Below are 27,290 nucleotides of genomic sequence, written 5' to 3'. Positions count from 1 at the left end.
GTTTTGCATAAAGTGTGTGGGATTTCAGATATCCGAACTAGTCTGCGGACAATGAAATACCTAGTTAGATGGAAAATTGTGTCTGACAAGTACGTTCGGACGTATGCGGGAGTTCTGAGGGTCCATGTTGAAGAGCGCCTAACGACATTTTCAATGTGGACCCTCACACCTCCCCATCCGTCTAGACCATGTGGTACATATGTGTTTTATCATTCAACACAGTACCGCATTCATCCGCGGAGTGGTCTAGATGTCCTTTTTCTAAACTGGGGCTTTGCGGGCATCAGACACGTACACGTCCTTTGTCACGTACAACCCGCTGAGCCAATGCACTCCCTTTTTTGCATGATAATACATGTCTCATTTATATCATAAGTATCATAGTACAAGCCATGTAGACACCAACCTAGTAAAACTGAACAAATAGCAGAACGCTAGCCTTTACACAAAGGAACATCAACCAAGAAGTAAAATTACAACAAGACCGAAGAAACCTCTAGGCTTGACACCAACGCCCGTCACCTGCCTGTATCACCACCACCGCACCCATCAAAGTAAAAAAATATGACGTATCACCTTCACACCCGAGCTCGATGCGGCTCCATCGTTGATTTGCAGCTTTGCGGAACTCCAAGGTGGCTCGCCAAAGGCAAAATCACTACCGTTGAACGAATCAGACCAGGGCAACACCCCGGACACGCCATTGAACTTCAGATCTGACACCCTCACATGACTAAGGATTCGGAGAGGAAACCATATATGTCATCCACGTACCACGAACCCAGCATACGATCCACCACCTTCCAGATGCCACCGATGCAGACCACAGTCTACATCCGCTCCCGGACTAGCTCGCAAACTCCGCGCCGGCGCCGGAGCAGACGGCGTCGCAACGGCAGAGCCTGAGGACACAAGTCCACCACAAGGATGCGACCACCACCGCACCATCTTTGCTTGAACAGACTGGATTCCAGACCCTTCCTCAATCATAGGACACATCGCCTCGTCAGAGTAGGATCTGAAGAAATTTTATCCAGCGCAGCCATCACCGCAGTCGAAGCCAAGACGATGAATATGCTAAAAACTAAAGTTGTTTTAGCCTAAAACTATCCACACGCCTGTATCCGGCGACCCTCCTTACCACCGCTCACCGACCGAGGTCGTCAGCGCAGGGGAGCCGCCGAAGGACGGCGCTGGAAGGCTGGCTCTCCTTGCGGCGCGGCGCTAGGGTTCTAGTCGCCCTAGACGAAAGGAAAAGACGTCCGTGGATAAGATCCGCTCCCTACGACGCGCAGGTACAGTGCCCGACCGCCCGTACCGTAGGTCCGTGGCGTGGACGACATGTTTTCGCCGTCGCCGTGCGTGCTCAAGTCTCGGCTACAGCACACAGTACCCCGATCCCATCGCCTCACAGAAACGCGCCACATCGGCGGCAGGGCGAGGGCGAGGGACCCACCCTCCGGCGAAGTGGACGTGGGGGCAACGCCAACGGGCGCCGCTGAGTGCTGACCGGGAGGGAGGGAGCCGGTCGCGGCTGCTTCCGCGTTGCTCCCCCCGACGGACGTGCCCACGAGGCCCAGCCGAACGCGCACGCGGGAAAAAACCGTCGCGCCCCTCCCTCCAACCCAACGATATTTTAAGCAACTCGATCCACACCTCCTCTCTCGTTCTTCCTGGTCGCAACCGCCAAACTCACAAAGCAAAAGGAGACACGAATAAACAAACTGCCCATTTTTTCCGGCTAAAATACAACGAGGGCAGGAGACTTGAACGCACGCAGAGGCTGGGGGTGGGGTGAGGTGAGGTGAGGTGAGCGGCAGCAGCAGGAGTAGGAAGAAGAGGAACGGGAGGGAGGAGAAAGTCAAAGCCTCGTGCCGTGGTGCTCCCGAGATCCTTCTCACCGCCTTCTTCCTCTTCATATCCTTCTCCGCCTACTCCTCCCCCTCCACCCTCCCCCTCCTCTGCTCTTAACCGCCGCCTTGTACGCCACCGCCTCCTCTCGCCTTGCCTCGTCCTCACCCACTGCTCGGCGCCGTCGTCGTTGTTTATCACCGGGAGGGAGCCAGGCTCGATCGATCAATCCTCCTCGGCGCCGCTATCTATCTTATCTGCAAGGTGATTCTTGCGCTCTCGCGCTGTCTTCTTCCTTCCAGCTCCGGACTCTGTTTCTTTTGGGGTTTGATGGGTTTGGTTCGGTGGATTGGCCGTCTTTGAGACGCCGTCTTAGATCGGGATTCATCTCATGGCCGTCTTTGCTTCTTTCTTAGATCTTTAGGGGAGAACGGGGACAAGTTTTCATGGCTCTTGAGTCCAAATCCAACTTATTTTGGGTGCAATTCGCCATATATAACAATCAATTTCCTTTGCTCTGTGTCCAAATCCAGCTTCATTTCCGAATGGGTTGGCTGATTAGGATATATTTCTGATCTTCAACGGGGATTAGCTGGTCCAGCGGTTGTGTTAGGTGCCTGTTTCTTTCAAAGAGATAGGGCCAAGTTTACTTGCGACCATCAAGAGGAATGTTTCATTTCTTTAAAATGATCAGCAAATGGGAGGGATGGCTTCTCTACTAAACTAAAGCCTTGGTCTGCTTCAAATTTTCCGTATTATCTTGCCCGTGCCATACGGGATAATCATAACCTAGTGGCTAGGTAGTTAAACAAAACGGTAGTTCAGCTTCAGCTTTCTCTTATAGAATTTGGATTCCAATAATTAAAAGCAAAACTGTTGTTCAATTTGTCTTTTAAAATTTGTGTCTTGCTGTTCACACCAATAATTGATACTTGGGTCAGCGATCACTAAGTTAGTGTGTTGCTTATAGGCCTCTGTTTTGGATTCATCTATTGTTGCATTGCAGGTATGTAGTAATTCATATCTGACAGCCTGCTACATATATTTCTTGCAGAAATTCCTTCTAGTTTGTTGTCAACATGGATTGCTGCTTTATGTTCGGACGGAGATCTCAACATGCTGTTGAAGGCGATGAGGGTAAGCATCTTTTGCACATATTTGCCTGGTCCCTTCCATGCTCAAACAATTCTCCGTTCTTATACCCTTTCTTCTCTTGTTGTTTCTTTGTATCAGGTGAACATAGTGTGAGGGTCTTTTCTTACAACGAGTTGAGAAAGGCAACTCAAGACTTCAGTGGGGCAAACAAGATTGGAGAGGGTGGTTTTGGTTCCGTATTCAGGGTAATTACGCACAGGTTACTGACCACTTCGTCAATGCCTAAAGGTCAACATTATCAAACACCTTTTGCTAACATTTCATTTTGCTTCACCAGGGAATGCTCAAAGACGGCACACTAATCGCAGTGAAGGTTCTGTCAGCCACTTCAAGGCAAGGCGTCCGAGAGTTCTTGACTGAACTTACAGCAATTTCAGACATCAAGCATGAAAACCTCGTCACGCTTGTCGGCTGCTGTGCTGAAGGGTCCCATAGGATCCTCGTTTACAATTATCTTGAGAAAAACAGCCTTTCACAGACATTGCTAGGTACTAACACTTTGTCCTACCGAGCATTTCTGCTGTTCGTCGATTCCTTCAATGCTTGTCGTATTTACAGATGTTCTGCATGTGCTATTGCAGGGTCTGGCTACAGCAGCATCCAGTTCAACTGGAGGGCTCGTGTCAAAATTGCCGTGGGAGTTGCCCGTGGACTTGCATTTCTTCATGAGGAAATCCGTCCTCACATTATCCACCGCGACATAAAAGCGAGCAACATTCTTCTCGACAAGGACCTGACCCCGAAAATTTCTGATTTTGGATTGGCGAGGCTTCTTCCTGCCAATGCAACTCATGTTAGCACCCGGGTGGCAGGCACATTGTAAGCATAACCCATCCCCTGATTTGACAAACTTCTTTCACATATTGTACTTTCTGTTCTGACTAGTAATTGCACTTCCTTTCAGAGGATACTTGGCTCCAGAATATGCTATCCGAGGTCAAGTGACTAAGAAGTCTGACATCTATAGTTATGGGGTTCTTCTCTTGGAAATTGTCAGTGGCAGATGTAACACCAACACAAGATTGCCTTGTGAAGATCAATTCCTCCTTGAGAAGGTAAGCTCTCCTTATTTGCAAATAGCGTTTATTGACAACCTGAATACAAAATGGTGTCAGTTGCATACCGAAGCAACTATACCATAAGTTCACTGAGCAAACGTTCAAAGAATAATGCTGAATTTGACAAATTCTGCTGCACCTTTTCTACAGACATGGGCATTCTACGAGCAAGAGCGTCTAGAAGAGATCATAGATGCCGACATAGACGAAGACCTGGACATCGAGGAGGCATGCCGGTTCCTGAAGATCGGCCTGCTGTGCACACAGGACGCAATGGCACGCCGTCCCCACATGCCCACCGTCGTGAGGATGCTCACGGGAAGCAAGAGCATCTCCATGGAGAAGATCACCAGGCCAGCCATGATCACCGACTTTGCGGAGCTCAAGGTCAGCACCAAGCCGCACGGAGCGAACCAGGCACGGTCCAACACATCGAGATCCTTCTCCACCACGGAGATATCGGAGCCCTTCTCGTCGTCGGAGAATCACACACAGACATCTGTATGAGGAGCTGGACAGGAAATTAGCGCCGTTCGATTTGTACATTGTCGTGGTGATAGATATGCCTGCAATTTTTGGAGGATATATTGCTTTGTTTTTTGTTTTTTTTCCTTTTTTGATTCCACGAGGAAGGGTTGGGTTAATGGGGCAACCTGTCGTTTGCTTGTTGTGTAGTACGATGTGAATATCTGGAGATGGAGATGATCAAGATAGGCTCTTGCAAGATAGTACGATTCACATCTCTTGCTTTGTATGCTTCACATCTCTGAACCACTACTGTGTTGCATTGCCGTCAGACTTCAGTCTTCACTTGTCTTGATGGCTGACATGGGTCGGCCTGCTGGTCTGGATGGATCTCTAAAGGCCAGGCATGATCTCGAGGAGGCATGGTGTGTTCTGAACAATTTGGAATGGACAAAGCCTCCACCAAATTCATCTCCCAAAACGCTATCTTCAATCTCATCCAGAAACGGGCTGCGGTTCTGAGCCACGCCTGACGAAACACCCACGCCACGCCGCTGTCGGCATCAAAGAGAACTGACTCCGTGCAAATCACGCGCGATTACAGGGATACGGTCAAGCAGCTCCACGTCTCGCTCGGCGCCTCGGCAGACGGCGACGGGCTGAGCGTGTGCAGCCGAGAAAGAAGTGGAGAACGGATCAAAATTTCCAGAAATCACCATGTCAACCTGCCGTAAGTCGTAGCCGGCGAAATCGTCGTGGCGTGAACATGTCAAACCATATGCCCTGCTGGTCTGTTGAACGGCTCCCGTAGTCAACTCGTTAAAGTGAGAGACAGCGAGCGATCGAACGGATTGCATCGTCAACTCAGAGAGACAGCGAGCGATCCAACCAATGCACAAGTCAGTGATTCTCACACACATCCACACCAGCCGTACGCCGGACACTGCGCCGGTGAAACGCCCTGCGAAACCACGGGCGAAGTAAAACCCGGTTGACAAAACCGAGCCGAAGAAGAATCATCAAAAGCGAGGCAGAAAAATTCAAAAAAAGCGAGGCAGAAAAGGCCCCCGGGTCAAACTGTTTCGCTGACAAATGAAACCCTGCCGCGTCGCGCAACCGGAGGTACGCCAAGTACGCGAGGAAGCTGGGGAAATTGTACTCCCTCCTCCTTCTACCGCATATTTTCCCCAGGATTCTCTTCTCACCTCAGAAAGTGATCATCGAGATGCGGCGGCAGACAGACAGCCTTTTGCCGCCACCACCACCTGCATCTGTCAATCTGTACCGCCAAATGTCTGAGAGGGAATTGGCGGGTACGGTACAGGGAAAACAGCAGCAGCAAGGCAAGTTGGAGCAGGGGCGGCAGGGCACAACAGTGCGAGCATCTGGCGATTACAATTATTTGGTCCCGTCCCGTCCCCTTTTCTCTAATTGATTTGGTCCCTTCCCTTCCCTTCCCTTGAGCCTGCGTACCACCGACACTTTGCATGGACAAGCAAAGTGCAAAATGTTTACTGCTCGACTCTGAACATTTGATACATACATACATACACACACACACACACTCTTTAGTACGAAGAACAGAATCTACTGATCTATACGTATGGGACAGAGACATTATATGCAACCGAAAGGTGCGATTCGACTCGGCCCAGCAGAATAACAAGTGTTCACTCAGCAAGGATGACGAACAAAGAATACTGCGTGCAAAAAAAAACAAGATCAAGGACTTTTGAATGAAGAGTGTAAAAAGAGAAGTTCCAGGTAAACTGAACTGAATGCTCTCTATGCTCTCGACCCGACATTTTAATCGACAGCTCCGCGAAAAGGGGGTGTCATTTCTGAATTACAAGTCATTATAACAAGTGGCAGCAGCTAAAATGGCAGCAACGAATCGGTGGGTTTTGCTAAACAAGTGGCGGCATGTACTGAAACCAAGGTGCTGCTAACTCAGCACCCCATTATTGCACAGTTGTAGACGAAGACGCCGGCGCGCTCCTTCACCGACAGCACCTCCCAGTCGGAGGCGGCGCCGTTCCCATCTTCGGGGCACCAGGAATGCAGCAGTATCACCTCGCCGCGAGCTCCTCTGTGGCCGCCGATGACCAGCAGTCTATCGCCGCATCCTTTGAAAGCCAGGCCCCAGCCGTTGGAAGAGTCCGCTCTCACAGGCAAGGGCTTCACTATGTTCCATGTGTTGCTTGCCTTGTCGTACTTCTTCACCACGTTTGTGGACTGGTCAGCCGCGTAGAGCTGGTTATTTACAACGGCGATGAGCGGAGGCGACTGGGAGGCGCTGGTTCCTCCGGGGTACATATCATGGATTCTTCTCCATGTCCTGGTGTCGAGATCGAATTCCTCTCCACAAGTCAGAGAATGCCTCTCACTTGTCACACCCCCGATGACATAGAACTTGCCATCCATGAAGAAACCTGAGGAGAGTCTCCTGGGCAAGTTCATGTCTGGCAAGGTCTCCCACTGGCCAGCCTCTGAATTGTACAGCTCCACAGATCTCAGCACCTGCCCATTCCTATCACACCCACCAGCAACAATGGCAATCTCACCAGAACTTCCTGAGGCAAACAGACAGCGAGGAAAATTCATCGGAGTGCAGCGAGACCAATGCCGTGTCAGTAAATTGTACATCCAAATAGCAAGGCCTGTATATTCTCGGCCAAAGACAAGCAGCTGTGTCCCAACAGCAAGTGACTCCTTGTCTGCACAGGAGAAGCAGTCATCACATGGCATTCTTGGGAGCCTCATCCATCGGTTTCGCGACGGATCGAATGCTTCCCAGGGCATAGCGCTACACGCCAGATACACCCAATGCTCAACAATGCCATATTTCCTCCGCAGCTTGTACAGATATCCACCGTTAACCAACGTATTGAATTTCTTGTTCAGACAAGAGAGTGAGGGATAGTCTGATCTGCTTGTCCAGGCAAGGCAGTCTTGAGCCAGATCATCATGAAGGCCTGGAAGGAAACAATCATTTGATCCATTGGAACTGGAATCACCTCCTGATTGGCTCTTGACAACAGCATTCTGCTTCTCCACTTCCAGTTCATTACTGCCCAAATCTGAACCATGACAGCAGGGAACAAGTTGCCCATTCACAGCAGAGCTTTTCCTTGGCTCCCTCGGGAAGTACTCATTCCTGACCAAGAGAAAGTAAGCCAAGGCGTACTTCTGCCAGGAATTATCCTGCTGACCTAACAGCCTGAAGAGGTGCAGAACCAGAGAACCAGGAACAGCAACAAGGCTCTTGGAGTTGCAGTCTTGAAAATCTTCCATTGTTTTCTCTGACTTATCACCGCAGACCCAAGGACACAAAAGTTCAGAGGTTCAAAGGCTGCCCCTGGAAAATATATTGAGATGAAGATCAAAACAAGCACAAGGTCATTTGAAACGTTTCACAAATATTCTCGATCAAAAAGAAAACTTGCAGACAATGTACATACTTTCACCATAGCAATCGGTACAGAGTTCAACATCAGATTCATACAGGAACGTTCACTCTTGTTGCTCACTATTTGCACAGGAAACATTTACATTATTTACTTCAATGGGAAATCATTTTATTTCAACTTACAGTATCCAGAAACAAGCAAGGAACTAAACATCAGCAGCAAAAAGGTGAGAAACTGCATCAATCAACAAGACAATGGCTGTATGATTTGTTCTTCAGGAACTTGGACAGCCAATCGACCAAAAAAGCTCCACAATAAAAAAAGCCCATGACAATTAGTTACTATTTGCTTCAATAAATGAATACCGTAAACATTGTACTAACATCCTTTAATGCACGAAGACAAAGGCCACGGAATATCAAATCTCAACAAGCTGCACAACAAAATCGTCGTAGCATACAACCTGGTAGCACATTAGACCTACCACCCGTCAGTTCTAGATCCAAAATTAACCGTCCGGTTTTGTAACAGATTCACATGGAACCCGCAAACTGATTCTTAGCTTCGCCGAAAGAACATGAAGAAAAGAGTAAAACTAGAAAATAATCCCAGATTTACAGGATAAACCCGGCTAAAACACCTTCCTATGACCACCGCAAACCAATCGATGCGCCAGTAAAACGGAGCACACGTCCGGTGGCCGCTCGAGCCATGAAAACGATGTAGAAACCACGCATTCTGTCGCTCGGAGCCGTCTCACATCACTAACAGGAAAGGTGACAAAGACATTTCCCCAACCAATTCGCCAGCCACTGTCACCGTCAGACAAAACGGAATTTAAGTTGCTTGGGTACAATGTCACTCATCACTCGACGAGTCGTGGCTTCAGTTGTGAAGTCACCCACCCCAAAAGGAAGAAGAAAAAAAAAAGCAGATCACTCCGCCCACCTTCCTTCACAGCGCAAACAGAGGACGGGAAGACGGGAGAAACAGGGCGGGGGAAGTCCTCACCTGAGGGAGACGACGCCCCGACGGCGAGATCCGGGCGACCGGCGCGCCCCGACCGGCTCCATCCCGGCGCCAGCCACGAGCGGCCCCAGAAAACCTGCGAGCACGGCCACAAGGCGAAAGCGGTTACGACTCTGCGACTAACTGCGGCCGGCACCGCGGAACAAACGAGCCCGCACGCCCGGAGCGCGCCGCGGCCAGGAAACGGGGGCAGGAGGAGGAGGAGGGAGAGGCTCACCGGAGACGGCCGGGTGCCCTCGCCGCCGGAGACGTGTGTGGGGTGGGGCGGGGAGGGGGCGCGGGTCGCCGACGAGATATGGGCGGGGCGGGGAGGGGGGGAGGCGGTGGGGACCACCGTCAGTGGGACGGGGAGAGCATGGGGAGCCAAGAGATTTGGAAGGGGGTGTGGCCGGGGGAAAGGCGATATATATACGCCCATGTGATGTGCCCCGAGGCCGAAGTGCCAATGGATTAATTGCAAGCTTTGTTTTTTCACTTTGGCCGCCATCTGTCACGCAGCGGGTGCGGTGTACCCCGTACTACTACTTGTTTTTAACCTTTACCGCCCTCGATCGCCACGCCTTAATCCCACTGTTATCTCGAAGCCGCCCAAAGAATATATTTTAAAAAAAAATCCTTCCTCCCACCGGCCTTCCCCATTGCACCCCACACACACACACAGACAAATCATCAAATCTTGGAAAAGTAAAAAAAGTTGGAGCAGGATTTTACTGCACGGCAAGTTTTGTCGATAATGGCCGAGATCTGGGGGCGGATGGGGGGAATGTGGACGCGGTCACCACGCTCAGAGGCGCACGCATGGCGAGCCAGCCCTGCGCACAGCAAGTACCACCGCCGCTCTGCAGATCCGGTCTGATCCGCCCGGCCGCCCTCGGGCTGAGGCTCGGGCGGGGCGCGCTCTCTCGCTCGCTCGCTCTTTTTCTGCCTGCCTGCCCTTCTCCTTTTTGCTATTATGGAATGTTTTCCGCACAGTGTACTTGCCTCTCTCAGGCTCAGGGCGAGGAAGGGGGCGGCCGGATGGATGGGTCGACGTCCACGGTGAAAAGAATCTCGAGGCCCGAAAGCTACCCACCCCTACCCCCCAGGTAGGTAGGCCACGCACGACCGGTTTTCACGCACGTTGAACCCAGCGCAGCGACAGGGTGAAAAGGACGCCGCATTATCCCCTGCTTATTTCTCATCATTTCTCCGTGTCAGCCCACTACGGGAAAAAGGCGAGGGCCAATGGAATTTACCGTTGGGCGACAAAATACGTGACGCACGCCGTCACTAGGACAAAACCTAATTTTTTTTGTTTGCTCCGGGGAAAGGTGCCTAATATTTTTTTGAAGCACTGCGTTGGCACCGAAAATGGTGGCGCTCAGCAGTGCACAGATAAGGAAATGCAGGAGTATTTTAGTATCGGCGAGGGCGGCAACTGGCGCGTATTTTACTCGGCCGCCGGCCGGCCAGGCTGCGCGATCCGGATAAGGACGGCTGTCCTCTCGCGCAGCAGGGGGCGGCGAGGGTAAGACTGGTCACGGTGGGAGTAACTTGACTAGTAACATCACACATTTCAATATAAGATTGCTTATGGGACAGCTAATTAATGAGGAGAAAGGGATTTTTACTGTAACATCACACATTTCAAGACATAATGAGTCTATAACCTAATAAATGAACTCTTTCATGATACCACTCATATGTTACTACCCACTACGGAGGTAATAACATAGACTAGTAACATCAGCAAGTTACTACTCTATGTTACTCCTCACTGTGAGCAGTCTAAGTAAAGTCACCTCACCCTCCTCACCGGTAAACGGGAAAGTTACGCGCCATTGGCGGCCTCGTCAAACACAGTGCCTGCTCGCAAGTGGCCACGCCACGCCCCCTTTCGGTAGCGTAGATAGGGTAAATTTGTTTTAATTAGGCCGTCGCGTTTGACTGCCGGGCAAAGTTACTGCAGCCCCGCTTGACCTGACCCCTCCCCGGCAGGATTTTCGCCCCGTCGTTTCGCAAAGGCCGCCGGGCCGGCAGTGGCTGCCTTTCGATGACGTCATGGCATGCACAGACAGATAATGCACGAAGTACTCCTACTGCCAGTAATTAAGAAACGATCGTCCAGCCAGAGAACGCATTACCCAGACGGGGCATTGATGCCGTTAAAACATCACGGGGTTAAGCAAACCCTGCACTGCACATCGCGTGGTCAGAGTCAGACGGCCCGTGCTGTTGTTAGCTCTGTCTACTACTTCCTCCGTCCTAAATGTAAGTCTTTTTAGGGACTTCAATATAGACTACATATGGAGCAAAATGAGTGAATCTACATTTAAAATGTGTCTATATATATCCGTATGTAGTCTGTAGTGGAATCTCTAAAAAGACTTATATTTAGGAACGGAGGGAGTAGTATCTACCAAGCTCGACGGACGGAGGCTTGCATGCATGCATGCGTTCTGCGTGATCTGGTACGTACGTGCAGCAATAATCGGCCAAGCCCCCGACGGAAACATCCCATCCATCGGTCGGTCGGTCGACAGCCGCATGCAGGCGCCGGAGAGTCCTTTCCTTTCCTTTCTCCTCCCCGGTCCATTACCGGGACAACGCAACCGCAAACACCTTGCACGGCCGGAGCGGGGCTACGCCTGTACAGCAACCACTGTTGCGATCGAGGAAATGCGCGGCCAGATCTAGCCCGCCACCCGCCACTGACGGTGGAGGAGACGCTTGCTGCTGCTGCTGCTGCTGCTCTGCCAGGCCGGCCGGCCCGCCGCCGTCGGCCCCAACGCCGGCCACCCCGCACAGTGCGGCACGTTGCTCCTGTCGCCGGCAACAGTGGCGTACGTCGCGCTCGACGGATCGATCGGCCGATCGAACCCAACCAACCAACCATCCTTTTCGTCGATCCTCTCCGTAGATCTCCATCATGCCACAGTAAAGCCGATCCATCGATCCATGGGGTGGTGCTAATACTACCACACTGGGCCGGGCTGGGCTGGCAGGAGACGTCGTGGGTACGTATCCGTTTCCGTGCATGAAATGAAATGAATGGATAGAGATGGACGAAAAGGGCGGAGGGGAATCATCTGGAAGACAGGCGGCACAGTTAGCAGCGGCACTGTGGCATGTGGCGCGCCATAATGGTGGTTTAAAGCCTACCGCAGGCCATGCGCATATAGCTAGCCCACTGTAACCACGTTTGGGACTTGCGCTGCTGCTAATTTTCCTTTCCTTTCCTTTCCTTTCCTTCCAGGAGTCGCTACTGCTAGTAGCTGCTGTAGAATGCGCCTAGCCTAGCTACGCTGTCACGCTCTTTCAAGCATGACCCACTGGGCGGACAGGTTCCTTATTTTCTTTTTGTGACCGAGAGAGGTGAAATGCTGTGGGAGCGCTGATTATTTGGTGCGCACCTAACGGTCTTTTTAGGACTACTAGGTAGGTGCATTGCATGCGTGGACGACTAATCTTTTTGGAGATGATGCTCTTCTACTACTATCTTTTGGCAAGAAGTTAAACACCCCCACATCTCATCTCGCTCCTCTTGGCTTTGCACTTTGCAGGACGGGGCAAGGGCGTGCTGATTAGTGCTTGCTTTTTACTGCAAGGCAGTAGTGATGGTGGTGGTACTCTCCCCCTAACCTAACCTACCGCAAGTGGAAAAAGGGCGCCCCAACGGGATGGTGGTGGTGCTCGCCTCTCTTGCTGCTCTACTCTAGTACTCACATGATCCTCGCATGCATGTGTGCACTGCTAACCAACGCCCCTCTCTCTCACACACACTGACGAGAGAGTGGCTGGGTTGATGGGTGGCGGTGACAGCGGTGGTGGTGGGGCGCCCCCCCTCCTTCCCTGTTCCTGATAGATCCACCAACCCAGCTGTGCCTCCTTTTCTTCCGTTGCCGTGGGCCACCCCCCCGCAACGCCCATCTTTTGTCCCGCTTCCTTCCTTCCTTGTGTATCCCTCCCTCCCTACTCGTTTTTTCCTTCGCTTTTTCTTTTCTTTCGGGGAGAAGAAAGCTGGCGCGGTACACTACCAAATGCTCTCCCTGTAAAGAGACCTCACAAACGACGAAAAACAGAGAGTTCAGACTGATCTGTAAAAACCTCACTGCTCACATGAGCATCTTTCATTTATTCGTGCATCATGTTCAGCGTGACATTTCCTCAAAAAAAAAGGTTCGGTGTAAGAGGGAGGGACGGATCGTTGTCCAGCACGCACGAAGCTAATCACCGAGATATACGGGTCGCAACGAGGGACGCACGGGGTCGCAACGTGGTGCAACAGTGTCCACGCGTGACCCATCCACCGATCATAGGAGAGAGAGAGAGAGAGAGAGAGAGAGAGAGAGAGAGAGAGAGAGAAGAGGAGGGAGTTGGCAGGGGGCGGAGGAGCGGACAAAGGAGCGGAAGGAGGTGAATTGAAGCGGCCAGGCAGGCAAAGGAGGAGGCGGGACGCGAGAAAGGAAAAACGGGCGGTGGCGTGGCCTTAACTCGGCTGCAGCCTGCAGCAGATGCGTTCGTTCGACGGTGGTGGTGGTTCCGTGTTAATCCCGCCCCATGTGACCCCTGCCAGTGCCGCCCCTTAATTATTCACGGCCCCATCCACCTCCCCACGGGCCCCGTTTTCGTCTCCTCCTCGGGGGCCTTGCGATCCCGCGGCCACATGAACCCCAACACGGCGCCAAGCAGCAACCGTGCCGGCGACCCTCGGATAAATGGCGCGTGCGCCCCTACAACTACAACATGGTTGGTTGACACGCCAAAGCTACTACTACGTTATCTGCGATGGTGCGAGACCGTTAGCTGGGCATTTTCATTTTCTTTTCTTCATAGTATATCCTCTCTCTGTGCCTCTCGCTGTCAAGCTAGCGTAGAGGGGAATGGAATAATGGGCCGCCTTTTGCGCTGGCCGGGCAATCAGCCAGCGTGCGTCGTCCACCAGAGCTTTATTTATCACTCCGGGGGGCTTTCAGCAGCTTTTAGCCTCGTCTGACGGCCGGACGGTTTGATAGATGGATTTCATAGATAGATAGATCTGCGCCATGTTAGATAGATGGATTTGATTTGATTTCCAACGACCCGCTGCGAGATCTATCTATCCATCGATCGATCTATCTATAATGCAATCCGGTACGCCAACTGTAGAGGCCTGGAGGGATCGGGACGCAGGAGGACTGGATCTGGTGCCAACCCGACGCCCCCCTCCTTCGTTTATTTAGCAGCAAGCAAGCAAGCAAAGATTCCGCTACCATTATTAAGGGAGCCAACCTATATCTATCTATACAATGTACGTACAGTATCTGCGGTTTTTTCTACGTACGGGTCTGCGGTACCATACCGCCGATAATAACTGCTGTGCGGCGTAGGCGCGGAGCCACGGTCGGTCGGTGTGGCGGTACGAATACGACACAGTAGCGTATTCATGCATGCACGGAATTCATGCACGGGTGTAGGTAGTTTTTTGCTTCTATTTTGTGCGGGTGGTGCTGGGCTGGCTGGCTGGCTGGCATGCCTTGGGAAGGGAGGAGTTGCGGAGTACCGCTCGGCCGGACTCACGGACGGACACATGTCTCCGCCTCCGCGGCTGGATCTACCAATCACGTTGCTGGTACATGCTTCTACTTGAAGTTGTCTGTGAGTGGTTTACCAACAGTACCACCGAAATTATCAAAAAAAAAACAGTATATATATATATGATTATGTGGCAGACAATTAAAGAAGAGAGATGGTTATAGTAACATAGGTAGATACCGTGACATAATAAATGTTATGCTAATATGTGTCATGCATGGCAATAAATGAGACTACCTATGATACTAATATATGATATAATGCACTATGGATGTAGTATCATACACTAGTATCATGACCAGCCTAACTTGGATGCAGATCTGCATTACAGGTTCTTAGAGCATCTACAGCTGGATATGTCAAATATGGCCCTCAAATGCCCCGGGCGTGTCCGCGGACAGTGATCGGACACACCTTAAATTTCACTCGTTGCATACGGACATCTCATACTAGATTATTAAATCCATACAAAGGCATGCAAAGTATAAATCTACGTACTATGTCTATCACCTAGCTACTCATCGTCGGAGATGTCGACGATCTCTATGCCCGGCTCCGACAGCATGGATGGCAGCTGCAGCTCCGGCTGCTCCGCTCCGCCCTCCTCCGCCTCTATCTCCGCATCAAGTTCGGCGAAGAGCGCATTGGATGCCGCCTGCTCCCGCCGGAGGAACGTCCGGTTGGCCTCCACACAGGCCTCATCCTGGATGGACTCCAGGATGGCCTGCTGCTCCGCCATCTCGTCGGACTGGGCGACGACGAACTCCGCCTCCGCCTGCTCCATGTTGAAACCCGGCAGTTGCTGCACCGGCTCCTTCGCCTCCTCCACCTTCATCGGAGCCAGCTTCTCCTCCCCCTCTTCCCTCGGTTGCTCCTCCGACTTCAGCGAGTCCGGAGGCAGCCCGATAGCGATGCGGGCTACGCGCACGGCTTGTCTCGCCCGGATCTCCTACTGGATTTGGGTGTGGCGCTCTGGCGTGAGCATTGCGTAGTAGGTTATCTTACCCCGGACCACGGCGGACCACCGAAGCGTGGGCAGAGCGTCGGAGTGGGAGAGAGAGGAGGTGGATGGGCTCGGACTGACGGCACGGAGAGGAGGGAGGTGGATGGATTAGGGTTGCGGGACTCCGGCCGGGTTAAATAGACGGATTTGCTCTCGGATGGTGAGACAGAGTGGCGCCACGCGGTGTTCACACCACAACGACGGAGGAGGCGTCCGTCGAACCGCGGATTTCCGGGGGAGTCGGTCTTGGACCCCTTCGTCAGTCCTACGTAACGGGCGTGCCCGGGCGTCCAATATCCGTCCCATATTTGAGCTGGATATGAGGGGTGCCGGTCAGCCCGGACGTTTGAGACCCGTTTAAGAGGACCATCTGTATAAAAAAAGTGATCGGTTAGTGATCCGGCGACCCGTCCGAATGTATGAGTCGGGTTTGAGGCGCCCGGATATAGATGCTCTACATTTAAGTGCGCCGTAGGATATGCCGGGCATCTGGCGCAGTGGCGCTGTCGACGTCCATTACCTGTCGGTGACGCAAAACCTGAACCAGGATTGCAGTTGCAGAGCAGCAGATTCGCTGGAAAGAAAGCTCCTACGGAGTGGTACAATCCTAGTACCGCAATCACAGTCGAGTCCACTGCAACTCCCAGTTCTTGGCCTTCTTTGGAGGCATGCTTCCGGCCTGGCTCCCGGCGCTTCCTTTGATGCCCGGAAAGCGCTGCGCCTGACAAAGAATGAGACAGCAGTAGCACGTATCATCTGCGGCATATGGGAAAGAAAATTCATGTACGAGACATTTACCTTATCGTACAGTAAAGCAAATGCACTACAGAATGGAAGAGGGAATATCGCGGCCAGGCTTTCGGTCCCCGACCAGCATGGGCGTCTGGCTACCGGATGCGCTTTCTCCACGATAGCATTGTTTGCCAGTGGCGTCGCTTCGATCTTGATAAACTTGATCAGCCACCTGATCGGATAGAATGGAAACTAGCAGGAAATGCAGATCACCAAGAGAACGTTGCACGAGTTAGTTAAGCCGTTCTGACTGAAGGGGGAAGTATGAGCTTTCTTTTCTTTTTCGTAAAGGAGTATAACCCCGGACTCTGTATCGATTGATGCATACAACCACCTATATTATTATTTAACAGTCTCAGAACATGCATACATGGATCAACCCGAAGCCACCTATCTGGTGAGCAAAGTCGCAACACCTACACTCTTGATAATGTGTCCGAACCGCATGAACATGCACTATCTAACCCGGTAGCCTCACGCAACTGCCTTGCATCGGGCCGAGAGCACCACACGGTCTGGCCGACCCACGGCACGCACCGCATACGCATGCTTTGTATCTGCCGCCGCCATATTCCGCAGTCCCACCTTCAGAACCTATCAACACATCCACTTTGCCAGGCAATTCTGTCAGCGACGCCACCACGACGCCTGGCGGCGCCACCATCTTACACGTGTCCGTTGTAGAGACCCCGCCACACCACACACCCCGAGACCCTCCGTCATCGACGCGGTAAATGCAGAGTAAATTGCAAAAAAAACCCACCACAATTGCGTCTCTTGGTGCGAAAAACCACCGTTTTCATAAAAGTTTGCAGAAACCACCGTTTTTCAGTAATTCTCTTGCATGAAGCACTAACTGGTCGATTCACCGCGTTTTGACAGAAAACCTGACGTGCCGGGCCCAGCCGTCAGGCCACGTGGCATGGGGCAGACGGCGCGCGCCGGACGGCGTTAGCGGCGCTCCCTTGACCTGGTTCGACCGGACCAGCTCGTGCCCGCGCCACCATTCCCCCTCCTCTCCCTCGTGACCTAGTTCCTCTCTCGCGCCCTCCATGGCGACACGCAGCGACGGCGGAGGCGGCGGCTGCGGCGAAGGAGAGGACGAAGGAGAGAAGGAGCACCTGAGGCCGGAGGGCGACAACGCGGTGAAGATGACGGGCGGCGGCGGTGAAGTTCCATCTAGCCAGTCGTCGGCGTCGTACGACGTGGGAGCCAGGTCGGCAGCGGCATTGGCTAAGGTGTGTAAGGCCAACCCTAGCCAGAGCCACCATTGTACCTCTGGTCTTGGCGGTGTCGAGTAAGATTTCCTTCTCAACCTCTATGCATCTGCCACCCTTGTGAAATGTAGAATTAGGGTTGGCTAGCTTGTTTAATTAGTAGTGCTGTTGAATGTGTTAGATGTAATTATTGTTGTCAAAGATGTATCAATTGTTTGGTTGTGCAAAATCCTAGTTCTGAAATGCTGTATATAATTATTTTATATACTCTGAGTAGGTTTGTAGTCATTTAAATACTTTTGAATGTTGTAAATAATTCTGTTATATGCTCTGTGTAGGTTTTAGGCATTTAAATACTTCTGAAATGTAGTAACTTTTATAATTGTGTTGCAGTTAGAATTGTTAAATATGTATGAAGTCTGTTTAAATATGTGCTCTCTGTAGATTTTAAATTAGTGTAGGACAACCGAAGATATTGTACATGTGTGCTGTAAATTAAAACTGGAAAAGGTTGTAGTCCTAACCATTGTTATTTTCTTTTGCTTTTGTAGCTTTGATGATGAAATTTGGGATGTCAGGTTTAATTTCATTGGAGAAGACAATTATGAGAGGCTGATAGGGGAGTCTGACATAACATTCAGTCATTTGGTAGCTATTAAAGAGGAACAAGGTTATGATGGAAGTTATTCAATGTACTATCCAAAGGTGGTAGGTGTTGGGCATGCAGGGATGGACCTGATTATGTCAGATGACAATGTGGAGGAGATGCTTGATTTGTATGCAGAGACAAAAGTCACTAGTAGAAAACAGGGCTTTGGTTCGGCCAGAAAAGAGCATTAATCCAGGTTGCATTACGAACCGGGACTAATGTGAGCATTAGTCCCGGTTCGAGCGGCTAGGGCACCGTACAGGCATTAGTCCCGGTTCAAATGGGACCTTTAGTCCCGGTTGGTGCCACGAACCGGGACTAAAGGGTGCGATGCCCATAGTACCGGTTCGTGGCACCAACCGGTACTAAAGGTTAGACCTTTAGTCCCGGTTCGAGCCACCAACCGGACTAATGGGGTTTGAGGCATTAGTACCGGTTCATGGCACGAACCGGTACTAAAGGTCCCATTTTCAAACTATACCCCCCCCTTGGATCGCCTTTTCAGTTTTGTAAAAAGCAAAAGAAAATGATAAAAACTTCAAAAATTAAAATCCTTCCAGATGTAGTTATGTTACTACATGTACTAGTTAGGAAAATTTAAAAACTTAAATTTGGACATGTTTTGCAAAAAGTGTAGGGAAAATGTAAAACGGCTATAACTTTTGCATACGATGTCAGAAAAACGTATAATATATCAAAATGTTCAGCACGAAAATCCGGTCAAACTGTGGTCAAACAATGGTCAAACTAATTATTCAAGAAATATTAGTGTTACTAAATAATTATTTCAGTTTTTTTGAATTTTGGTCAAACCGTGGTCAAACTATGGTCGAACTACTTATTCAAGAAATATTAGTGTTACTAAATAATTATTGTTTTTTAGAACAATAGTTTCAAACTCAAACAGTGAAATGTGTGACTTCATGCTCAAGCTAAATTCCTGAGGGTTAATAGGATTGACATCTTACTATTGTCAGGAAAACAACAAGTGCAGACTTGGAAACGAGTGAGAATAGAACCCGGAAGTTAAGCGTGCTCAGGCTGGAGTAGTGAGAGGATGGGTGACCGTTTGGGAAGTTAGATGATTTGGAATGATGAGGGGTGATTAGAGATTAGAGGTTAAAATAATTCAGAAATTTGAAAATAAAAAAAATTCCAAAAAAATATCATAAAAATTTTCTTTAGTACCGGTTGGTGTTACCAACCGGGACTAAAGGTGGACCTCCAGGCAGCGGCCACGTGGAGGGCCTTTAGTCCCGGTTCGTGTAAGAACCGGGACTAAAGGGGGAGGCTTTAGTAACGACCCTTTAGTCCCGGTTCCAGAACCGGGACTAAAGGCCCTTATGAACCGGGACTAAAGGCCCTTTTTCTACTAGTGAGTAGTGAACATAACTGTGATCAATGCCAGCAAACCTGACTTGTTGTCATTACAAGACCTTAACAAAGGGGCTGCATGTGAAGATCAAGTGCCCATTTATGAGATTGGTAATCCAGTTGTTTATGAGATAAATGATGATGGTGTGTTGTTTCAATCACAAGGAAGTTCTGAAGCTAATGCACATGAGTGTACTCCAATGCAGCCAGATGACTCTCAAGCAGAAGATCTGATAACTGAGCAGAGTTGCAATTTGCAGAATGAGAAAGAGAAGGAGATTGTTGCTACCTCTTGAGCATGCGTTGGTTTTCCCATGAAGAGGAAAGGGTGATGCAGCAAAGTAGCGTAAGTATTTTCCTCAGTTTTTGAGAACCAAGGTATCAATCCAATAGGAGTATACACGCAAATCGCCTCGTACCTACACAAACAAATAAGAACCTTGCAACCAACGCGATAAAGGGGTTGTCAATCCCTTCACGGCCACTTGCAAAAAGTGAGATCTGATAGAGATAATAAGATAAATATTTTTGGTATTTTTACGATATAGATTGGAAAGTAAATATTGCAAAATAAAATAGATCGTAAACTTATATGATGGAGAATAGACCCGGGGCCATAGGTTTCACTAGTGGCTTCTCTCAAGATAGCATAATCTACGGTGGGTGAACAAATTACTGTCGAGCAATTGATAGAAAAGCGCATAGTTATGAGAATATCTAGGCATGATCATGTATATAGGCATCACGTCCGCGACAAGTAGACCGAAACGATTTTGCATCTACTACTATTACTCCACACATCGACCGCTATCCAGCATGCATCTAGAGTATTAAGTTCATAAGAACAGAGTAACGCATTAGGCAAGATGACATGTTGTAGAGGGATAAACTCAAGCAATATGATATAAACCCCATCTTTTTATCCTCGATGGCAACAATACAATACGTGCCGTGCTGCCCCTGCTGTCACTGGAAAAGGACACCGCAAGATTGAACCCAAAGCTAAGCACTTCCCCCATTGCAAGAAAGATCAATCTAGTAGGCCAAACCAAACTGATAATTTGAAGAGACTTGCAAAGATAACAAATCATACATATAAGAATTCAGAGAAGAACCAAATATTGTTCATAGATAATCTTGATCATAAACCCACAATTCATCCGATCTCGACAAACACACCGCAAAAAGAATTACATCAAATAGATCTCCAAGAGAATCGAGGAGAACTTTGTATTGAGATCCAAAGAGAGAGAAGAAGCCATCTAGCTAATAACTATGGACCCGAAGGTCTGTGGTAAACTACTCACACATCATCGAAGAGGCTATGGTGTTGATGTAGAAGCCCTTCATGATCGATTCCCCCTCCGGCGGAGCGCCGGAAAAGGCCCCAAGATGGGATCTCACGGGTACAGAAGGTTGCGGCGGTCGAAATAGGGTTTCGTGGTGCTCTCGGATGTTTTCAGGGTATATGAGTATATATAGGCGAAGGAAGGAGGTCGGTGGAGCCACGAGGGGCCCATGAGGGTGGGGGCGCGCCTCCCTACCACGTGGCCGCCTCGTTGCTTCCTTGACGTCCACTCCAAGTCTCCTGGATCACGTTTGTTCCAAAAAAACTCTCCCGAAGGTTTCATTCCGTTTGGATTCCGTTTGATATTCCTTTTCTGCGAAACACTGAAATAGGCAAAAAAACAACAATTTGCACTGGGCCTCCGGTTAGTAGGTTAGTCCCAAAAATAATATAAAAGTGTATAATAAAGCCCATTAAACATCCAAAACAGATAATACAATAGCATGGAACAGTCAAAAATTATAGATACGTTGGAGACGTATCAAGCATCCCCAAGCTTAATTCATGCTCGTCCTCGAGTAGGTAAATGATAAAAACAGAATTTTTGATGTGGAATGCTACCTAGTATAATTCTCAATGTAATTTTCTTCATTGTGGCATGAATGTTCAGATCCGAAAGATTCAAGATGAAAGTTTAATATTGACATAAAAATAATAATACTTCAAGCATACTAACAAAGCAATCATGTCTTCTCAAAATAACATGGCCAAAGAAAGTTATCCCTACAAAATCATATAGTCTGCCCATGCTCTATCTTCATCACACAAAATATTTAAATCATGCACAACCCCGATGACAAGCCAAGCAATTGTTTCATACTTTTGATGTTCTCAAACTTTTTCAATCTTCACGCAATACATGAGCGTGAGCCATGGACATAGCACTATATCTGGAATAGAATGGTGGTTGTGGGGAAGACAAAAATGAGAAGATAGTCTCACATCAACTAGGCGTACTAACGGGCTATGGAGATGCCCATCAATAGATATCAATGTGAGTGAGTAGGGATTGCCATGCAACGGATGCACTAGAGCTATAAGTGTATGAAAGCACAACGAAAGAAACTAAGTGGGTGTGCATCCAACTCGCTTGCTCACGAAGACCTAGGGCATTTTGAGGAAGCCCATCATTGGAATATACAAGACAAGTTCTATAATGTAAAATTCCCACTAGTATATGAAAGTGACAACATAGGAGACTCTCTATCATGAAGATCAAGGTGCTACTTTGAAGCACAAGTGTGGTAAAAGGATAGTAACATTGCCCCTTCTCTCTTTTTCTCTCATTTTTTTTATTTGGGCCTTTTTTCTTTCTCTTTTTTATGGCCTATTTTTTATATTTTTTTTATTTTTCGTCCGGAGTCTCATCCCGACTTGTGGGGGAATCATAGTCTCCATTATCCTTTCCTCACTTGGGACAATGCTCTAATAATGATGATCATCACACTTTTATTTACTTACAACTCAATACTTAGAACAAAATATGACTCTATGTGAATGCCTCCGGCGGTGTACCGGGATATGCAATGACTCATGAGTGACATGTATGAAAGAATTATGAAGGGGGCTTTGCCACAAATACGATGTCAACTACATGATCATGCAAAGCAATATGACAATGATGAAACATGTCATAACAAACGGAACGGTGGTAAGTTGCATAGCAATATATCTCGGAATGGCTATGGAAATGCCGTAATAGGTAGGTATTGTGGCTGTTTTGAGGAAGGTTTATGGTGGGTGTATGATACCAGCGAAAGTTGCATGGTATTAGAGAGGCTAGCAATGGTAGAAGGGTGAGAGTGCGTATAATCCATGGACTCAACATTAGTCATAAAGAACTCACATACTTATTGCAAAAATCTATTAGTTATCGAAACGAAGTACTACGCGCATGCTCCTAGGGGGATAGATTGGTAGGAAAATACCATCGCTCGTCCCCGACCGCCACTCATAAGGAAGACAATCAATAAATAAATCATGCTCCGACTTCATTACATAACGGTTCACCACACATGCATGCTACGGGAATCACAAACTTTAACACAAGTATTTCTCAAATTCACAACTACTCAACTAGCATGACTCTAATATCACCATCTTCATACCTCAAAACAATCATAAAGAATCAAACTTCTCATAGTATTCAATGCACTTTATATGATAGTTTTTATTATATCCATCTTGGATGCTCATCACTTTAGGACTAAATTCATAACCAAAGCAAATTACCATGCTGTTCTAAGGAACTCTCAATATAAGTGAAGCATGAGAGATCAATAATTTATATAAAATAAACCACCACCGTGCTCTAAAAAGATATAAGCGAAGCACTAGAGCAAAATTATCTAGCTCAAAAGATATAAGTGAAGCACATAGAGTATTTTAATAAATTCCGATTCATGTGTGTCTATCCAAAAGGTGTGTACATCAAGGATGATTGTGGTAAACTAAAAAGCAAAGACTCAAATCATACAAGACGCTCCAAGCAAAACACATATCATGTGGTGAGTAAAAATATAGCCTCAAGTAAAGTTACCGATAAACGAAGACGAAAGAGGGGATGCCTTCCGGGGCATCCCCAAGCTTAGGGTTTTGGTTGTCCTTGAATTTTACCTTGGGGTGCCTTGGGCATCCCCAAGCTTAGGCTCTTGCCACTCCTTATTCCATAATCCATCAAATCTTTACCCAAAAACTTGAAAACTTCACAACACAAAACTCAACAGAAAATCTCATGAGCTCCGTTAGCGAAATAAAACAAACCACCACAATAAAGTACTGTAATGAACTCATTCTTTATTTATATTGGTGTTAAACCTACTGTATTACAACTTCTCTATGGTTCATACCCCCCGATACTAGCCATAGATTCATTAAAATAAGCAAACAACACACAAAAAACAGAATATGTCAAAAAACAGAACAGTGTGTAGCAATCTGATTTGTTCGAATACTTATGGAACTCCAAAAAGTCTGAAAAACTAGGACAACCTGGATAATTTGTATAATGATCTACTGAAAAAAGAATTGGCAACTTATCACGTTCTGGTGAAATTTAACAATTATTTTCGTGAGCGCAAAGTTTCTGTCTTTTTCAGCAAGATCAAATAATTATCACCCAAGAAGATCCTATTGGTTCTACTTGGCACAAACACTAATTAAAACATAAAACCACATCTAACCAGAGTCTAGATGAATTATTTATTACTAAAAAGAAACAAAAAGCAAGAAACAAAAATAAAATAGGGTTGCCTCCCAACAAGCGCTATCGTTTAACGCCCCTAGCTAGGCATAAAAGCGAGAATAGATCTAGGTATTATCATCTTTGGTATGCAAATCATAAGTGGCTCTCATAATAGATTCATAAGGTAATCTAATTTTCTTCCTAGGAAAGTGTTCCATGCCTTTCCTTAACGGAAATTAGAATCTAATATTTCCTTCTTTCATATCAATAATTGCACCAATCGTTCTAAGGAAAGGCATACCAAGAATAAAAGGACATGTAGGATTGCAATCTATATCAAGAACAATAAAATCTACGGCCACATAATTCCTATTTGCAACAATAAGAACATCATTAATTCTTCCCATAGGTTTCTTAATGGTGGAATCCGCAAGATGCAAGTTTAAAGAGCAATCGTCAAATTCACGGAAACCTAACACATCACACAAAGTCTTTGGAATCGTGGAAACACTAGCACCCAAGTCACAAAAAGCATAGCATTCATGATCTTTAATCTTAATTTTAATAGTAGGTTCCCACTCATCATAAAGTTTTCTAGGGATAGAAACTTCTAATTCAAGTTTTTCTTCATAAGATTGCATTAAAGCATCAACGATATGTTTGGTAAAAGCTTTATTTTGACTATAAGCATGAGGAGAATTTAACACGGATTGCAACAAGGAAATACAATCTATCAAAGAGCAATTATTGTTGGAAATATGCCCTAGAGGCAATAATAAAATGGTTATTATTATATTTCCTTGTTCATGATAATTGTCTATTGTTCATGCTTTAATTGTGTTATCCGGAAATCGTAATACATGTGTGAATACATAGACCATAACCTGTCCCTAGTGAGCCTCTAGTTGACTATCTCGTTGATCAATAGATGGTTATGGTTTCCTGACCATGGACATTGGATGTCATTGATAACGGGATCACATCATTAGGAGAATGATGTGATGGACAAGACCCAATCCTAAGCATAGCACTAGATCGTGTAGTTCGTTTGCTAAAGCTTTTCTAATGTCAAGTATCATTTCCTTAGACCATGAGATCGTGCAACTCCCGGATACCGTAGGAATGCTTTGGGTGTACCAAACGTCACAACGTAACTGGGTGGCTATAAAGGTGCACTACAGGTATCTCCGAAAGTGTCTGTTGGGTTGGCTCGGATCGAGACTGGGATTTGTCACTCCGTATGACGGAGAGGTATCTCTGGGCCCACTCGGTATTGCATCATCATACTGAGCTCAATGTGACTAAGTAGTTAGTCACGGGATCATGCGTTACGGAACGAGTAAAGTGACTTGCCGGTAACGAGATTGAACGAGGTATTGGGATACCGACGATCGAATCTCGGGCAAGTAAAGTACCGATTGACAAAGGGAATTGTATACGGGATTGCTTGAATCCTCGACATCGTGGTTCATCCGATGAGATCATCGTGGAACATGTGGGAGCCAACATGGGTATCCAGATCCCGCTGTTGGTTATTGGCTAGAGAGGTGTCTCGGTCATGTCTGCATGATTCCCGAACCCGTAGGGTCTACACACTTAAGGTTCGATGACGCTAGGGTTATAAGGAAGGTTTGTATGTGATTACCGAATGTTGTTCGGAGTCCCGGATGAGATCCCGGACGTCACGAGGAGTTCCGGAATGGTCCGGAGGTAAAGATTTATATATGGGAAGTCACCATACGGTCACCGGAAATATTCGGGGGTATACCAGTATTGTACCGGGACCACCGGAGGGGTTCCGGGGGTCCACCGGGAGGGTCCACCTGCCCCGGAGGGCCTTATGGGCTGTAGGTGGAAGGGAACCAGCCCTTAGTGGGCTGGGTGCCAACCCCCCTAGGGCCCATGCGCCTAGGGTTTGGGGGGAACCCTAAAGGGGGGCCGTCCCCCTTGCTTGGGGGGCAAGCTCCCTCCCCCCTGGCCGCCGCCCCCCCTCTAGATCTCATCTAGAGGGGCCGGCCCCCTTCCCCCTTCTTCCTATAAATAGAGGGGTGAGGGGAGGGCTGCAGCACCACATCCAAGGCGCAGCCCCTCCCCTTCCCAACACCTCTCCTCCTCCGCGTGTGCTTGGCGAAGCCCTGCCGGAGAACTGTCACTCGACCACCACCACGCCGTCGTTCTGCTGTTGGAGCCTTCTTCCTCAACCTCTCCCTCCTCCTTGCTAGATCAAGGCATGGGAGACGTCACCGCTCCGTACGTGTGTTGAATGCGGAGGTGCCGTCCGTTCGGCGCTTGGATCATCGGTGATTTGGATCACGACGAGTACGGCTCCATCAACCCCGTTCTCTTGAACGCTTCCGCTCGCGATCTACAAGGGTATGTAGATGCACTCCTCCCCTCTCGTTGCTAGTAAACTCCATAGATTGATCTTGGTGATGCGTAGAAAATTTTAATTTCTGCTACGATCCCCAACAGTGGCATCATGAGCTAGGTCTATGCGTAGTTTATATGCACGAGTAGAACACAAGTTGTTGTGGGCGTCGATTTTGTCAATTTACTTGCCGTTACTAGTCTTATCTTGATTCGGCGGCATCATGGGATGAAGCGGCCCGGACCGACCTTACACGTACGCTTACGTGAGACAGGTTCCACCGACTGACATGCACTAGTTGCATAAGGTGGCTAGCGGGTGTCTGTCTCTCCCACTTTAGTCGGATCGGATTCGATGAAAAGGGTCCTTATGAAGGGTAAATAGAAATTGGCATATCACGTTGTGGTTTTGGCGTAGGTAAGAATCGTTCTTGCTAGAAACCTATAGCAGCCACGTAAAAGTTTGCAACAACAATTAGAGGACGTCTAACTTGTTTTTGCAGCAAGTGTCATGTGATGTGATATGGCCAGAAGGATGTGATGAATGATATATATGATGTATGAGATTGATCATGTTCTTGTAATAGGAATCACGACTTGCATGTCGATGAGTATGACAACCGGCAGGAGCCATAGGAGTTATCTTAATTTATTTATGACCTGCGTGTCAACTGGAACGTCATGTAATTACTTTACTTGATTGCTAACCGTTAGCCATAGTAGTAGAAGTAATAGTTGGTGAGACAACTTCATGAAGACACGATGATGGAGATCATGATGATGGAGATCATGGTGTCATGCCGGTGACGATGATGAACATGGCGCCCCGAAGATG

The 27,290-nt window shown here is 48.2% G+C and overlaps 2 protein-coding genes across 3 annotated transcripts; one reads left to right on the top strand and one right to left on the bottom strand.

Moving 5' to 3' along the window:
- The first annotated feature begins 1,666 nt into the window (after positions 1-1,666).
- Positions 1,667-4,860, top strand: LOC109784165 (cold-responsive protein kinase 1). 2 transcript variants are annotated; one of them, XM_020342758.4, is made up of 7 exons: positions 1,667-2,115; positions 2,906-2,988; positions 3,085-3,191; positions 3,284-3,494; positions 3,588-3,825; positions 3,911-4,061; positions 4,215-4,860. In XM_020342758.4, exons 2-7 carry the CDS (start codon positions 2,931-2,933, stop codon positions 4,569-4,571), a joined length of 1,122 nt encoding a protein of 373 aa, XP_020198347.1. In that variant the 5' UTR covers positions 1,667-2,115; positions 2,906-2,930; the 3' UTR covers positions 4,572-4,860. The 2 variants fall into 2 exon arrangements, with proteins under 2 accessions (XP_020198347.1, XP_045089223.1); XM_045233288.2 differs by having other exon boundaries at positions 1,727-2,115; positions 3,085-3,205.
- A 1,434-nt stretch (positions 4,861-6,294) lies between these two features.
- On the bottom strand, positions 6,295-9,349 carry LOC109738178 (F-box/kelch-repeat protein At5g60570). Its single transcript, XM_020297275.4, has 3 exons — positions 9,186-9,349; positions 8,951-9,044; positions 6,295-7,887 (listed from the first exon to the last, which is right to left on the bottom strand). The coding sequence occupies exon 3, from the start codon at positions 7,821-7,823 to the stop codon at positions 6,480-6,482; it is 1,344 nt and encodes a 447-aa protein (XP_020152864.1). The 5' UTR covers positions 7,824-7,887; positions 8,951-9,044; positions 9,186-9,349; the 3' UTR covers positions 6,295-6,479.
- Positions 9,350-27,290: the final 17,941 nt, after the last annotated feature.

This window comes from Aegilops tauschii, chromosome 2, assembly GCF_002575655.3.
Source record: "Aegilops tauschii subsp. strangulata cultivar AL8/78 chromosome 2, Aet v6.0, whole genome shotgun sequence".
Taxonomy (NCBI): domain Eukaryota; kingdom Viridiplantae; phylum Streptophyta; class Magnoliopsida; order Poales; family Poaceae; genus Aegilops; species Aegilops tauschii.
Note: the sequence above shows the minus strand (reverse complement) of the source record. Positions and strands in the feature narration are given on the sequence as shown.

Excerpts from the sequence above, each read along its gene's own strand:
- LOC109784165 (XM_020342758.4), top strand. The coding sequence starts at position 2,931 with ATGGATTGCTGCTTTATGTTCGGACGGAGATCTCAACATGCTGTTGAA. Across the intron at positions 3,192-3,283 it reads GTTTTGGTTCCGTATTCAGG|GGAATGCTCAAAGACGGCAC; the intron begins GTAATTACGCAC and ends TTGCTTCACCAG. Across the intron at positions 3,495-3,587 it reads CCTTTCACAGACATTGCTAG|GGTCTGGCTACAGCAGCATC; the intron begins GTACTAACACTT and ends GTGCTATTGCAG.
- LOC109738178 (XM_020297275.4), bottom strand. The coding sequence starts at position 7,823 with ATGGAAGATTTTCAAGACTGCAACTCCAAGAGCCTTGTTGCTGTTCCT.